Source organism: Glarea lozoyensis, assembly GCF_000409485.1.
Source record: "Glarea lozoyensis ATCC 20868 chromosome Unknown GLAREA14, whole genome shotgun sequence".
Lineage (NCBI taxonomy): Eukaryota > Fungi > Ascomycota > Leotiomycetes > Helotiales > Helotiaceae > Glarea > Glarea lozoyensis.
In genome coordinates, this window is record NW_007360988.1 from 1,687,636 (window position 1) to 1,701,944 (window position 14,309).

At 48.8% G+C, this 14,309-nt stretch overlaps 7 protein-coding genes across 7 annotated transcripts; 3 read left to right on the forward strand and 4 right to left on the reverse strand.

Moving 5' to 3' along the window:
* Positions 1-99: 99 nt before the first annotated feature.
* GLAREA_07164 (uncharacterized protein) lies at positions 100-1,886 on the reverse strand (the record flags this gene model as incomplete). The annotated part of the gene is made up of 3 exons (XM_008081112.1): positions 100-549; positions 605-1,686; positions 1,742-1,886. The coding sequence occupies 3 exons, from the start codon at positions 1,884-1,886 to the stop codon at positions 100-102; spliced, it is 1,677 nt and encodes a 558-aa protein (XP_008079303.1).
* A 1,271-nt stretch (positions 1,887-3,157) lies between these two features.
* Positions 3,158-4,196, forward strand: GLAREA_07165 (uncharacterized protein; the record flags this gene model as incomplete). Its single annotated transcript, XM_008081113.1, has 3 exons — positions 3,158-3,346; positions 3,518-3,686; positions 3,733-4,196. The coding sequence occupies 3 exons, from the start codon at positions 3,158-3,160 to the stop codon at positions 4,194-4,196; spliced, it is 822 nt and encodes a 273-aa protein (XP_008079304.1).
* Positions 4,197-4,478: 282 nt separating this feature from the next.
* On the reverse strand, positions 4,479-4,886 carry GLAREA_07166 (uncharacterized protein; the record flags this gene model as incomplete). The annotated part of the gene is made up of 4 exons (XM_008081114.1): positions 4,479-4,558; positions 4,614-4,666; positions 4,718-4,801; positions 4,876-4,886. 4 exons carry the CDS (start codon positions 4,884-4,886, stop codon positions 4,479-4,481), a joined length of 228 nt encoding a protein of 75 aa, XP_008079305.1.
* A 218-nt stretch (positions 4,887-5,104) lies between these two features.
* GLAREA_07167 (NAD(P)-binding Rossmann-fold containing protein) lies at positions 5,105-6,081 on the reverse strand (the record flags this gene model as incomplete). Its single annotated transcript, XM_008081115.1, has 2 exons — positions 5,105-5,983; positions 6,037-6,081. The coding sequence occupies 2 exons, from the start codon at positions 6,079-6,081 to the stop codon at positions 5,105-5,107; spliced, it is 924 nt and encodes a 307-aa protein (XP_008079306.1).
* A 627-nt stretch (positions 6,082-6,708) lies between these two features.
* Positions 6,709-9,762, reverse strand: GLAREA_07168 (uncharacterized protein; the record flags this gene model as incomplete). The annotated part of the gene is made up of 1 exon (XM_008081116.1): positions 6,709-9,762. One exon carries the CDS (start codon positions 9,760-9,762, stop codon positions 6,709-6,711), a length of 3,054 nt encoding a protein of 1,017 aa, XP_008079307.1.
* A 288-nt stretch (positions 9,763-10,050) lies between these two features.
* Positions 10,051-10,410, forward strand: GLAREA_07169 (uncharacterized protein; the record flags this gene model as incomplete). Its single annotated transcript, XM_008081117.1, has 1 exon — positions 10,051-10,410. The coding sequence occupies one exon, from the start codon at positions 10,051-10,053 to the stop codon at positions 10,408-10,410; it is 360 nt and encodes a 119-aa protein (XP_008079308.1).
* A 1,623-nt stretch (positions 10,411-12,033) lies between these two features.
* Positions 12,034-13,699, forward strand: GLAREA_07170 (NagB/RpiA/CoA transferase-like protein; the record flags this gene model as incomplete). Its single annotated transcript, XM_008081118.1, has 3 exons — positions 12,034-12,090; positions 12,147-13,514; positions 13,568-13,699. 3 exons carry the CDS (start codon positions 12,034-12,036, stop codon positions 13,697-13,699), a joined length of 1,557 nt encoding a protein of 518 aa, XP_008079309.1.
* Positions 13,700-14,309: the final 610 nt, after the last annotated feature.

The following is a 14,309-nucleotide window of genomic DNA, read 5'->3' on the forward strand; positions in this document are numbered from 1 at the left end:
GTCGCTCAACTCCCCCCTATCCCAATTTTCACGTCTCTGTCGGAGAGGCAAGGCGTCTCCTGTCTTACATTCATCAATCCCAATCCTGTGACGTACCTGCTAATGCTCGCAGAAATTGAAGGTATTCAGGTCATTCCCAAACGTTTCCTGCAACCCCTTCCGTTCGTCCATCAACTCCAACCTTAACTCTTTAGCCTCTTCAAGGTCCATTGGATCAACTACCTCATCGATCACAGCCTCGAAGAGCTCCGTCGGAAGGACCGAGAGAGCTCCAGTATCTCGTAAGGTTTCAGCCCACCAATCCTTCTGCTGAGGCGGCACATTTGCAGTCGAAATGATGCGTTCTCCGGGATCGACCAGGAACAAGGCCAAAATCTTACGATGACCCGGTTTGCTTGGGTCGACAAGGGAGAAGGGCGCTACGCGGTGCTGGAAAACATTGGGAAAAGAAAGTAATCGGCCTTGGCGCGTCAGGACACGGCCGCGATCCTGCATTGCATCGCTGTGTTGTTCTATGTCGAAGAGGTATTCGAGGTAACCGTAGTCGCCCTACATTGTTAGCTCAAGTCGCCAGATTGCGTCACGCTCAGACTGTGCAACCTACTTGTCCCGGCATCTCATGGAGGTCTTCAGTGTCTATCTGCCCTCGGAACGCGAGATAGCTGTCGGTAACGTTCTCGCAGTCATAGTAATACAATGCAGTTGCGCAAATTTTCTCATTAAGCTGTCCCTCAACGTGCCACGAGCCTCCGCCATAACGAGGCTTCTCAGGGGTGAGCATGATATTGGCCAACTTGATAATGACTTGTAAGCCCTCCTTAGCATATTTCTTCCTCAGAAAGTCATCGCTTGGCCACTCATTCGGGTCTGTGGGTCTGAAGGCACGAGGTTGTGGCATGCACAGCAGCCGATCTTCAAGTTCTGAATCTTCGCTTCGGTCCATTTCAGAATCCGAGTCTTCGATATCCTCATCTGACCCTTCCGACTTCTCTCTGTGCCTGTCGTCTGGAAGATTCTGTTCTAACTCCATATCGCCTGGGAGTGTTCCCTCTTTGTCGTCCTCCACATACTCAAACCCCAACTTTTCAATGCTAATTCGCGGGCCGATGCCATTATCCAACCTTTGTATGCCACAGCTCCAGAGTGGAAGGGCTTTTCCTATGAATTTTTCGATCACCGAATAGAGATGTTCATGTCGCAGGGGATGAAGATTGTTGATGTAGCTTGTGATCTTCACTTCATCTCCTACAAACTTGATTTCGCAAGGTAGCCACTGGAATTTCTTAGACCAGAGATGAGACTTTCTGGCGTAGTAGAAAGTGCTAGAGTGGACAGTTTCCTCGTTATCCGGCTGCGGCGCAACCTCTCCAGAGCCGGCAGCAATCAGGCAGTCTTTTAGTCCAATCTCTCCGTGGGAACGAACCTTGGTACGTCCATATACCAAAGGAAAAAGTGAGGGATGAACAAGATTGAGAACCTTTCCATCGGAACCAGGATGCCAGTCTTTGAATTTGTCATCATTCGGGACTTCTTCTAGGGGCTTGACCGCGCTGATCAAAGCTAGCCTCAATTCTTCTTCGACAATGGAGTCGGACTTGATGACCAAAGCCTCGACGTCGAGGACCATAACCATGCCCGTTTCCTCGAACATCTTGGCCTTTTCCTGCAATTCGTCGATGCACTGGACTATGAGAAATGCAGCAGGAAGGAAGGGGATAACATACAAAATCAAACATCTCACTAGTAAATCCCTGAGCTTTCCCAGCCAGTGGCTCTCTTCGGAATTGCGGTCCATGATCGTTAACGATTTCATTCTTCCAGCGTTTGATAATGGTTTCGTCAAAGACCTTACGTCGCCACTCAGGCTTGTCGGTTAGCTGGTTCATGACGGCCAACATCATTGTTTCCCGAACGGTAATGGGTGTGTCTCTCCAACTTAATACGGCTTGAGGTTGGTGACCTTCTTGAAGCACGTTGAGAGGACAACCATAGCCAGGTCTGACGAGCGGCTTGTTTTCGGACACTAGGTAACTGGTTAGTGACGAATTTGAAAAGGAAGCTGGATCATACTTTTGAGTTCTTAGTCTGTCAATGGCAAAGGAGTATCTCCACGTCGGGTCTTTATGAAGCTATCGAATATTCGAACTGCCAGGCAGCTTTCAGCTTTCAGGTAGCACGGCCTGATTACCGAGATGGTGCCGAATTTATTCGTTCCAAGTACGTCAAAATCACTTGGAGATCAGGCATGCTTGACTGCCTAGAGAGTATTCTCCTCTACTCCCGTTGCGCATGTTAGTCGTAAAGAAACAAGGTGGGAAAACAATACAGCGCTAGCAGAGGCGATTAAAAGCAGTGATGGGATTTCACAGCTCCGAATATTGAGACTCAAGACTGTTTACGCCTCTTGAACAATGTAAGTTGATGTTGTTCTAGGAATAATGGAAAAACTCGCTAGCGGCACACTGCCTCTTACCTGGGTACCTACTATCAATTTGCAATCTCGTCTTAAGAATTGTTAGCGAAGCGCTAGGAGGGCAACGTCGTAGGCCAGCAACCAGATATACAGCATATAATTGTCGTATGATCTGATTCACCGTGGATGTCCGAACGTCTTTGATCTGCTCTTGTAGAAATATACAGACTTCTAGCATGTTACGCTGCCTAGGTACTAGCGGTTTCTCGCGCTATGTTCGTACGGTAGGATGACAACTCCTCCTACCTCTTGTGAGCTTAGACAGCTATAGCGAATGGGAGTACCATATGATTCAATGCCACGGTACTAGAGGTAACAGTTCCAGTGTTTTTTCCTGACATCTGGCGGCTCAGAAGAGTCTTGCTCAAAGTGCCGAGGGGAGCCTATGGCAGCGCAGGACCTCGCATACGTATAAGACCATGATACGAAGGGTACTTGTGAAGACAAGAGAATTGCAACAATCCGCGAAGGCCGAGGTAAGCCAGACATTGAGTCGTGATGCTGAGGATGACTCTGCATTGAGTTGAGTTGGATATACGACAAAACCATTCCATGGTGTCGACCTAGAACTAAACACGACGTCCGGCAAATCCACGGCCGGCGCGTCTCCCCAGGTCGACCACTTCACAAACGTCCCCCCTCCAGCCAACCCATCCCATCATGTCCTAACCCCTCCAAAACGCAATGCCAATCTGCATCGAATGTCGGTACCCCGTTAAATTCCTCTACACCGAGTATTCCGGCGCGGACGATAAAACCAGCGGCCACGGTGTACGTCTTACGGTGTGCAAGAACTGCGGACGGTTCTGCGATAAATACGTAGAACATGATTTCGTGGTCTTGTTCATTGATTTGGTTTTGATTAAACCGCAGGTAAGTCTCTCGAAGTTGAGGATAAACGATGAAAGAGCAAGAAAAGAGGAACCAGGCTAATTGAAAAAGGTGTATAGACATTTATTACATAATACTTTAATGCGCGAACATGATCAATTCGATGTATATCTTCCTCCCAATATAGACGAAAAGCAGAGCTGATGTATACAGCCCTCTATAATCCGACTCGGCATCCTCCTCCTCCTCTTCGACGTCTACCTCACCTGGGCGCGAATAGAGAAAGAGACGTCTCCCGAATCCCTCGCCCATGACAAGAATGGCAATAATAACTTCCTACGCCTTGCACAACAGCCTATAGTATTTCAATATGTGTTCTTCTGTACGACCCCGTATAAATGTAGTAGAAGCTATTCTAACGATACTAGTAATCCTCTGCGCCCTCTCCACCCTCGCATTCCACGTCTCAATCCGCTCTTTAACCTCCTCGCCCATATCTCCCCTCGTCCTGTCAGGTCTTATACCCCGCTACTCCCGACCAAATTCAGTGAGCACGGCGCTTTTGGTTTCATCCTCTACAAAACTGTTCCCCATCTTGATGGTGATTTGGGAATACGATGTCCCTGCCGCAGCGCGATCACTGGGATGGGCTGTAGTTGCGAATAATGTGGAAGCGCTGAAGATTCTTCTGGATTGCGGGTATGGAACCGCTGCCATACTGGCTACGGTGGGTGCGATCTCGAGATGGTTGGTTGGGAGGGGATGTCTTTGGGCAGTCGGATTAGAAGGAGTGGATACAGTTGGGGATGCGGGTGTCGCGGCAGATGGGAAGGCGCTCTGGGCACTGGTTGAGTTGGCAAAGGAATGGGGAGGTAGATTAGGTCTTGGGTAACCATAAAGTAATAGATTTCCGGCCAGTTGTGGCTGTCATAGGCCCAGGCCCTCTTCTGACATCCTTCTGATCAGAGGCACAAACCGCTGTCTTCGGCACATATGTACCCCCTTCAAGTATTCCGACAGCGCTTCCTCTTCGTATCCACCTCCCAAGAGCCAAGCCATACAGTCCTCCCTCAATATCAATACATATCCATTTCAAAAGCGAACCCTAGGCCCAAACCCAACGCCAATTTATACATGCAAGTCTAGCTTTCTCCCCCTTATCTACTCATCCACTTTACTCATCCACTGCAAACTCTCTCAGCCCGCCGCGCCGTGGAACGATAAGAGGATGCCATTGTGCCAGGAACGTGATTGCTATACCATTAATTAATACCTTGTCTCTTGCCAGAACAGGATTTGGTATACGTACCCCACATGAGATAGCAACTCGCGAATGAGAGGATCAATGAACTGCGCCAAATTCTACAACACACCATCAGTATAAGTAATGATTGGGAGGGAGGTTTAGTGTACGTTTGTGTCTCGCCTTTAGGCGCAAAGAACCAGCCCGCGACGCAGGCGATTACGACTACGACGAGCCCGATGATGATGCTTGCTCTGCGGAAGGTTAGCCCGTCGATCTCGTATTCATTTACGTGATCGAATAGATGGAGGTGAGAGCAGTGACTTACCCGTTTGCCATGTTTGCGTGGTTGGGAAGCTTGTCGATGTTCTTGGGATGAGACGTCGTTGAGCTTGCTTGACGGGGGAGCTTCGGGTAGTGGATTACGTAAGGATTTTGTGTCTGGATTTCACGTGTGACGAGGATCGGTTTTGTCACCAACTTATGAGAAGAAATGAGAGATTAATTTTTATGAATTTTGATTCTAGCATGTAAGTTAGGAGAGACCAGTCAACCATTTATTTCCCATTCTCAAATCCCAACTCAGCCTCATGTCTAACCGCCCCATAAATCCCTGCGATATCCCCCTTCTCCCCCCTCAACTCCTTCACAACCTTCAAATGTCCATCGCCAACCTCGACAGCCTTCATGCTCGTCCCAGCGCTCTTCGCCAGGTCCAAAGCATGACCAGCATCCTTCCTTGCCAAATCGACCGCAAAAAGAGGCTCCTCCCTCTTCCAATAATCGCCTGAGATCATACGGTTCGAATACGCGGTATACGGCCCAGGAAACATGGTTTCCACGAACGTATGCAGATTCTCGACACCCAAGCCGGATTTCTCTGCTAGAACGTGCCCTTCTGAAAGTGCCTCAATCATCTGAATGATAAATGTATTCCCAATAATCTTGAGCTTGAGCGCCTGACTAATCGGTTGATCACTGAAATCGATATTGGCGCGTCCCATCACGCCTTTACAGTACGGAAGTGCCTTTTGGACACTCGCTTTGGGACCAGCGAGGACGCAGACGAGTTGACCGGCGTCTGCCATTGCTGGTGCGCCGAAGACAGGACAGGCAACGAATTCAGCTCCTGCTTCTGTGATTTTCGTGGCTAATGCTTCGGAGGTGTCGGGATGAACGGTTGAGCATTCGACGAAGACTTTCCCTTTGACGTCGCCTTTAAGAGCGGAGTCCATGGTTTCATTGATAGCGGCGTCGTTGCCGACGCAGGTAAATATGATGTCTGCTTTAGATACTGCGTCGGCGATTGACGTGGACACGACCGTTTTCCCATCTGGAAAGGTCTTGCTTAAGTCTTGAGCTCGCTTTTCGGTGCGATTGAAAATTATAAGAGGTTTATCGAGCTCTCCTTTCTCGACTATGTTTTTGCACATTCCCTATGAGATGTGTTAATAAACATTCATACATTGCTTAGAGCAAGTAGATATACTCGTCCCATGTTTCCCAAGCCGATCCATGCTAATTGAGGTGCCATCTTATCTGATTTTCCGAATGTGAGGTTTTAAATTCAATGTATTATATGGATATTTACTTTCTTCTTTGCGTGATTAGACGAGCACGAAAGATTCAAGCTTTACAATATGTCGAGAAACGAGGTACGTCACGAGGTGCCGGTGGCAACTGCCGACTTAGATGGATGCTTAGTAGAAATATTCTGGAATGGTGACAACACAATCATTAGCCGCGCGTCGACACAATCGACACAACTCAGTACTTGAAATATGACAGGCTTTCCTCTCGATGTCGTGGCTTATAACTTAGGAAACGAAAATGTCAATTCTCATCAGATCAAAGCAAACCATAATCTTTCGTTCGATCAACCGCTGGTTCGCTTGACCCTGGGTGATGAAATCTGGTAACTTGCTACCCAAATTCATACTGTGTTACAATGTCTTAATAATTGAAATTAATATCTTTTGTTTGATCGTATTTCGTAGGCGGGGTTACACCCATCAGCGAACCACCTTTCATCATACATCATAAATACGCTAGATATTGCAAATATGAATCAAACAAGCCGCCGCTCCCAGCTGATGATATTCCCCAAACGCCACGCTAATGTGCACAGCAAAACAAAATGGTCCAAAATGGCTTCTCGTCTTCACCAACTACTGTACGAGTCCGCGGTACTACAACCACCATCAACTGTTGCCGCTGAGCCTTCCATTGGTAATGATTCCATCAAGCGACGGCTGACATCCTCCTCAAACTCCTTTTCCTGCGCGGCTAAAAGCTGCGGATCTGCTTCTCTAGCATGAATAAGCATATCGATACTTTCATCATCATCCTCGTACACGCCACTGCTTTCTTCATCTCCGCTTTCTTCGCGATCTTCCGCCGCTTCGTCAATATCCATAACGTTAGACGAGCGTGGAGTTGCTACCAGACCGAGGTCCATCTGTTGCTGAAAGTTCATAGGTTGTTCATCTCGTAAATGGGAGACTCCTTCATAAGAGTCGTCGGAGTCCGAGTCTCCTTCTCCAGAACTAGATGTATCGCTGAAGAATGTTGTCGCTCCTGGTAACTCGGAAGGGCTGAGTGGCTTTAGGATTGTTGAGAGAACTTCGGTCTTCACAGGTAGATCTTCGCGCTGTTGGGGCGACATGGGAGGGGGGGAAGAGTACGTATTTAGAGAAGCTAGTCTCGCAGTAATATGATCCTGCTCAATCTTACGAAAGATCTCGAGCGATTCTCTCGGAATGCTATGCTTGTATTTCAGCGCACCTGGGCTTGTTGCGGAATATTTTGATGCCTTCTTGTAAACTCCAGCATGGACGCGTGACACCCGCGTCGTTACTGTCAGAGCAAAGTGATCTGCAGGACGTGTGCCGCCTAAACCACAAGCATCGAAGTGCTGCAAAGTGGACTCGCAGGACGACATTGGGCGCGCTTCGTCCCAAGACAACTCGGAACCTGCTGCACCATTCCCGAAGAAAAGTGGTTCTGGCTCTGGCTTATGTAGAAATGTGGAAAGGCGTGAGTGGTCTTCCAGTGGCCTGTATGGAATCAAGGACCCCGAGGGCGTACGATTGAGCGGCGCATGAGGTTTTTGTGTAGGACATCCTATTACTCCCTGGGCGTACTTGCTGAAACCATCCTTGTCAACACTGGTGAAATGGCGTGGAGTTGAAATGTTTCCTCGGTCGCCAGATAAATCGGTGCAAAATTTCGTTCCAGAGTAAAACACCATCGGACCCCCTTCACGTCGACGTTTTGAGGAGGAGGCTGATCTCGAATTTGAATCCCGAAGGTTAGCCTGCCAGGACTTTCCAGCCCCGCTTCGTGGAGGATAAGATACGCTGGTGTTGCTATCCGAGGAAGCCAGATCATCGTCTGAGTTTCGATGGCGAAATAACGGCTTGTATTGGAATGGACGCATTTCGGACTGAGCAGGCTCCGTTTGATGGTCAGGACCAGGCTTGCCCTGCGGTTGGATGCGCACAGCAAAATTGTCTGTCTTTCTCCTCTTGGCGTGCGATTCCTCGCAACTATCACTATCAGAGGGAGAGTGAACCTTTCCTCGACTACGGTCACTATCACTGCTCAGTCGAGTACCCTCCGAACCGCCTCGCCATCGAATCTCCCGCCCATCAGGAGATAGTTGAAGTTTGGAACTGACATCGGCAACAGCAGACCGAACAAAGTCGAGCGTTACGTTTATCATATGAAGTTGTGCCATGTTGTAAAGAAGATTGAGATGCGTCCATCCCATATTGGGTGCATCAGCATCAGCATCTGAAGCATCGTTGGTGATCAACTGCGGAGTGGAAAGCCCAAGGTGTCTGATATACTCCACATTATCCAATGGATCCTGAGCACGATCAGGATCTAAATCCAAAGGCCGGGTGGGACGCTGTGCTGGTGACGATCTTGAGGAGGGATCCGATGAAATTCCGGAGCCGGTTGAATCATGACTTTCTAGTTGCGGAACACCATCCACAGCAGGGTCCATGGAGTGAATTTGAGCCTCACGATTCCCTTCCGTAGGTAACCATCTTTGATTGATGCCTTGCTCGGCGGTTGCTGCACGTGAGATCGCTTGTTGCTGCATTGGTTGATTGTGGTCCCCAATCGTACCAATGACTTTTCCGGTAAACAATTGTTCCAACCGCTTCACCACCATTTTCTTCCTCTGCCTCTCGGTCATCGTATGTGAGTTCTTTGGTAGTAGCCCTTCGGGAATATCTTGAAGGAAATTTTGAACCTTCTGAGCCTTTGCCTGGTTCGTCTCTACATCCAGAGGTCGGGCCCCGGAACCCAAGCGGTTTGACGCCGAAGTCGATGTAGGGTCGGAGGCCGACATCGAGGCGTACGCTGAATCCACCGGTCGCGAGTTCGAGGTCGACGAGGATGATGATTTTTTAACAGCATATTGAGATTGAGGTTGAGGTGCCGTTGGTGGAAGGACCGCGGGTCCTGGCGCGGGTGTTGCCGTCTTCTCGAATTTAGGCCGCTTCCTGTCGGGAGTCCCGTCGACGGTCGATATAAACGCTTGAAGGGTCTCTTCTAGTTCTCGCTTCTTGCCGGAGGGTAGGTCTCGGTGCAACTTGAGCTCAAGTATTCTATCCTCCTCCAGATCAGAATTATACTGTGCTTCATACCGTCGCAACTTCTCTCGCAATTTCTTGTTTTCGATAGTTAAATCATCAATGACACTTCTATAGTCGTCGACACTGCTCCCGTTGGTCGACCGTAACACGATCGGTGCCGGAAACTGATAGTCCATATTCTGCGCCTGCATCCAGCGCTCATTTGGAGTTGAAGCATTGTTGGAAGCGGTGGTGTGCGGTAGAAGGAATGGCGGTTCTCCTCGAGGTTTGTTAGCAAGTAAAGAAGAAGTGGCACACTGTCGAAGCGTACCATCATCAAATGTTGGTCTCTGTCCCGCGCCCGGACGCTTATTAGAGCGATCAAACCATCTGTCGGGCGTCATCCCCCCTGAGTCGCCCGTCTCATTGCTTCCTGTCGAAGCTAGCCGTGGAATAGGATCATTGTCTCTCCGTCCCTTCCAGTGCTGCCGCCGGCTGCCATCTCTCCCAATATCCACCGGTTCCTCCACGCGGCGTAAACTGACGGAACTATGAGCAGGTACTCTCCGTGGGTGCGCCGGAGCAGAGGGGATGATGCCCTGCTGGTTGCTTGTCGGGGCAAGCATGTTGATGTTGTCGTTGAAGGCTGGGCAACCTATTCACATGTCCTACGCGACTTCCATCGAGGTTCTCTTGGTGGCCATTCGTTAATGCGGATTGTTACTGCTCCAATTTCTCCAGATGGGTAGTACAGCAAGATGTTCGATGTCCGGTCGTATGGTCGATGACGGGTCCTGTCAACAGCGACGGGTCTCGATGGAAATAGGTTTTGAGCTCACGGATGAGGTAGCGATATTTCTTTCCAGCGTGAAGCTAATGCTTTGTCTGACCGTCGATATGGGATTCTGCAGAAAATGGAGGAGTGCCCAGGTATGGAGAAGGAGGAACAGTCTCCGAGGATTCTGAGATTCTCAGATTCTCAGATGGTCAATAGACCCGGAGAGTACCCAGGTCCCTTACTCCAGATGGCGATCGAAAATCAGACTCCAATCGTGCAAAACAGGCCAAGTGCGAGTGCTGCTGGCATCCAGCAAAAGCGTGTGGCAGCATCTCTGACCCACTGCCCTTGCTGGGTCTGGAGGAGCCCTGAGCGCTGCAAAACGCATCCATCGCGAGAAAGCGTTGCATTTCGATTAGCTGTCGTTGCAAAGCAAAAGGGAGTACGCTCGTCGATCCGAATGTCTTGTGGCGCGACACCGACATGGGAGCTGTGATCGGGTGACGACAGCCAATCACTCGCTGAGTCAGCGGTGTCTGTTTTCGATCGCGATTGTTACTAGCGCGGATCTTCACGTGGAGAGATGGACTAGTCTTTTCTCTACTACGCAGCCACGAACTAGCTGTGTGAGTATTTGATATACTCGTCGGAAAGAGAACATGTGGATGATGCTTCTTATATGGGGTTAGTTTATTTGGAGCACGATGACCGAGGGTCTCTCAATGCTTCGACTACATTTTCACTAGCAAGGCCAGACCCAATACACCAGACCAGTAACCAAACCAGTAACCAGATCAGTCACGGAAGAAACCCATCTGATATACACCGCATGTTAGTCGGCAGCCAGCCGAGATGATACCTTCACCAAACCATACTGGTAGTGTCATTTCCTGGCATATGGCTGTACGGATGGAACAAACAGATTTGGAGATATCAAGGTCCTTTCCACCACGTGACTCGGTCGTCGTTGGAAACCTGGAAGGTCGTCTGTCGTCCTGTGGCTGAAAACAGAAGGACCCCTACTTTCCATGCCAATATTACCTAAGTCTTGACTCCCGATCTTCACGTGCTCCTGGCTCCTGCAGTCAGGGTCGAGTCCATCGTGTCAACATCAGCCTGGAATCCTGCATCTGGGCCAAAATAGACGTGAAGCCTGGCGCGTGGAATCTTTCCAGGACCAGATATTTGTTGCAACTCGCAATCCTACGATCTCGATCGGCCGATTAACTCGGTCTCCATCGAGTGAGAAACCGCCATGGGTGGGCTTCGGATGCTGCTCAATGTGGACGCTGCTTATGCAAGTCATTTGCGGCTTTGGAACCTCTCGTCTCCTCTCGTCTCTACAGTAAGCCTGACACATTTCTTGCGTGGAGTGGCCCGAGTCAGGTTCCAACGACGCATCGAAGATCGAGAGACTTGTTACGATGAGTGACGAGTTTGCAAAGGGAAGAAGTGATGATGTCGAACGTGTCAATATTAATAGCGCGTACAGCTACCGCTACGAGTACCACACTAGCACCGAGCCATGCTCAACGGCGCACATGCAAATTCCATTTACCTGGCCAGCAGGGCAGAACAATGCGGTGCGGTAGGTACGGTACGGTATCGGATTGACTAGGCTAAATGCAAATCCAGTGACCCAGTTCCACGGCTGTAGGGGTGCTTTTGATACTGTATCTGCAGCGAATATCGAATGTTCTATATCAGGTACGAAAGGTACAAAATCAGGGCCACCCAGGTACTTCAGGGACTTCGTACTTTGTCCTTGATTATATCTAGCAGCTACACCACCGGCACAGCTCCGTCGAGGTAAGTCACGGGACCGCCCACGTGCCGTGCCAGAGCCCGGCCTGGTGCTCGGAAAACAGCGGCTTCAACCCGCGGGGTAAATCTTGTTCCGCTCGCTCTGGGGAGCCGAGGGGATTCAGGGTCTGTTCCTATGGAGCTCACGAGCAGCAATTAATCTTCAATTAAATACAACCTCCTTCATTTGCTTTGTGTAATATTGGTCTTTGCAAAGGATCATTCCCCTTACCCAACTCCTCAAGGTTTAATTCCTTACCAGTTTACCTCAGTCCTTCCTATATCGATGGTTTAGCGGACTACACCCAAAGTCAACATGTCTTCAACCGCCTTATACCGAACCGCAAAAGCATTTTCAAACAAGACCTCCAAAGTGAGCAATCAATCCTTTGAACATGTTAGCCAAAGAGTTAATCTAACTTTCAACAGCATACCATATTGTTTGCTCGCACATTTGCCTCCACTGTCCGGCGCCATGAAATCAACAAAGTGCTTCCTTCGGCAGCAGAAGCCCTCAAAGACATGAAACCCAATACCACAGTATTATGCGGAGGATTCGGTCTATGCGGAGTCCCAGATACACTGATCAACGAAGTCATGAACAAGAAAGATATAACTGGGATTACTGCTGTATCGAACAATGCGGGAACGGACGACTCTGGCTTGGGACAGCTGCTCAAGACTAAGCAGATCAAAAAGATGATTGCAAGTTATATCGGAGAAAATAAGACCTTCGAGAAGATGTATCTCACAGGAGAGATAGAGCTAGAGCTCACACCTCAAGGAACGCTGGCTGAGAGGTGTGCAGCAGGTGGAAAGGGCATCCCGGCTTTCTACACTCCTGCAGCTTTTGGAACGGTTGTCCAGACCGGAGAACTTCCGCTGTTAAATAATTCTGATGGCACACCTAAGCAGTACTCAACTCCAAAGGATGTAAAGGTCTTCGATGGAAAGCAGTACTTGATGGAGGAGAGTATTAAAGGAGACTACGCGTTTGTGAAAGCATGGAAAGCCGACAAGCTTGGAAACTGCCAATTCCGGCTCGCCGCCAACAACTTCAATGGAGCCATGGGTCGAAATGCCAAAATCACCATCGTCGAAGCCGAGGAGATTGTTGAGCCTGGAGGGATTGCACCAGAAGCCGTCCACTTACCTGGCATATATGTCAAGAAAGTAATCCAATCTACGACGGAAAAGAATATTGAGAAATTCACATTTGCAAAAGATCCAAACGATCCTGCCGCAAAAGCAGCTCTTGGAACCGGCGACACGGCGGCTAAAAGAGAGCGTATCGTCAAGCGAGCAGCTAAAGAGTTCAAGAACGGCATGTATGCAAATCTCGGAATTGGTATGCCCATGCTCGCTCCCTCCTTTGTTGGCGCAGATGTAGAAGTTCAACTCCAGTCTGAAAACGGTATCCTCGGACTTGGCCCATATCCTTCCAAAGGTAACGAGGACGCTGATCTCATCAATGCCGGCAAAGAAACTGTGACTCTCAAGCCAGGAGCGGCTGTCTTTGGTAGCGAAGAGAGTTTCGGTATGATTAGAAGCGGTCGAATCGATCTTACCATCCTCGGAGCCATGCAGGTCAGTGGGACGGGTGATCTCGCGAATTGGATGTTGCCAGGCAAGATCAAGGGTTTTGGAGGTGCTATGGATCTGGTGTCGAATCCTAGTAAGACAAAGGTTGTTGTCACCATGGAACATACCGATAAAAAGGGCAATCCAAAGATCATGAAGCAATGCGCTTTCCCGCTTACAGGAAAGGCTTGTGTTAGCATGATCATTACCGAGCTTGTAAGTCACTTTCCATTGAAATTTAAGTAAACAAAAGCTTACCATATATTTAGGGTGTGTTTGAGGTCGACTTTGCCACTGGTTTGACCCTCACTGAAATCGCCGACGGCGTAACAGTCGAGGAGATCAAGAGTAAGACGGAAGCACCATTTAAAGTCGCCGATGATTTGAAGCCTATGTTGTAGATTTGCTGCATCTATTGAGCGAGCCGGCGTTATATAGCATTGAGGGTTTGGGATAAAAGCGTAGGTGTTGTTAGATATACCAATATGTAAATTTCAACGATTTTCCATGCTAGCATTCCCAGGGTGCTTTCTCTTCTCTTCACGCAATTCATCTCGTGATTTCTAGGTGCGAAAATGATTCCATGTGAGAATTGATATGAAGACCGGATATCGCATGTCGCGATTTACTGGTGTATTACAACTAACGAGGTATCTCGACATGATAGAATGACAACCCATTCGACCCAAAAAGCTAGATTTACTCAAACAAATTGAATAAATAGCGACGTTTTCTCTTTCAAGGCATAACATGCGAATTGAGGAAGGTGCGTTGGAAAGGAATGGGCTACGGCATACGTTTTGGAATCAGTTACAGGGCATTTTGGTCCGATGAGAAGGTTACTACTTAGACACGGACTCAAACTCAGACAGCGCTATTAAGGATGTTCCTAGTCTTGGATTTGATAATAACGTTGAGGATTTCTCATTACTTTCTGACGAGCCTTTACCCTCTCCAGCAAAATCATCCAAGCTTCCTCTTCATCCTAAGCATGTTACAACAGAGGTAGAA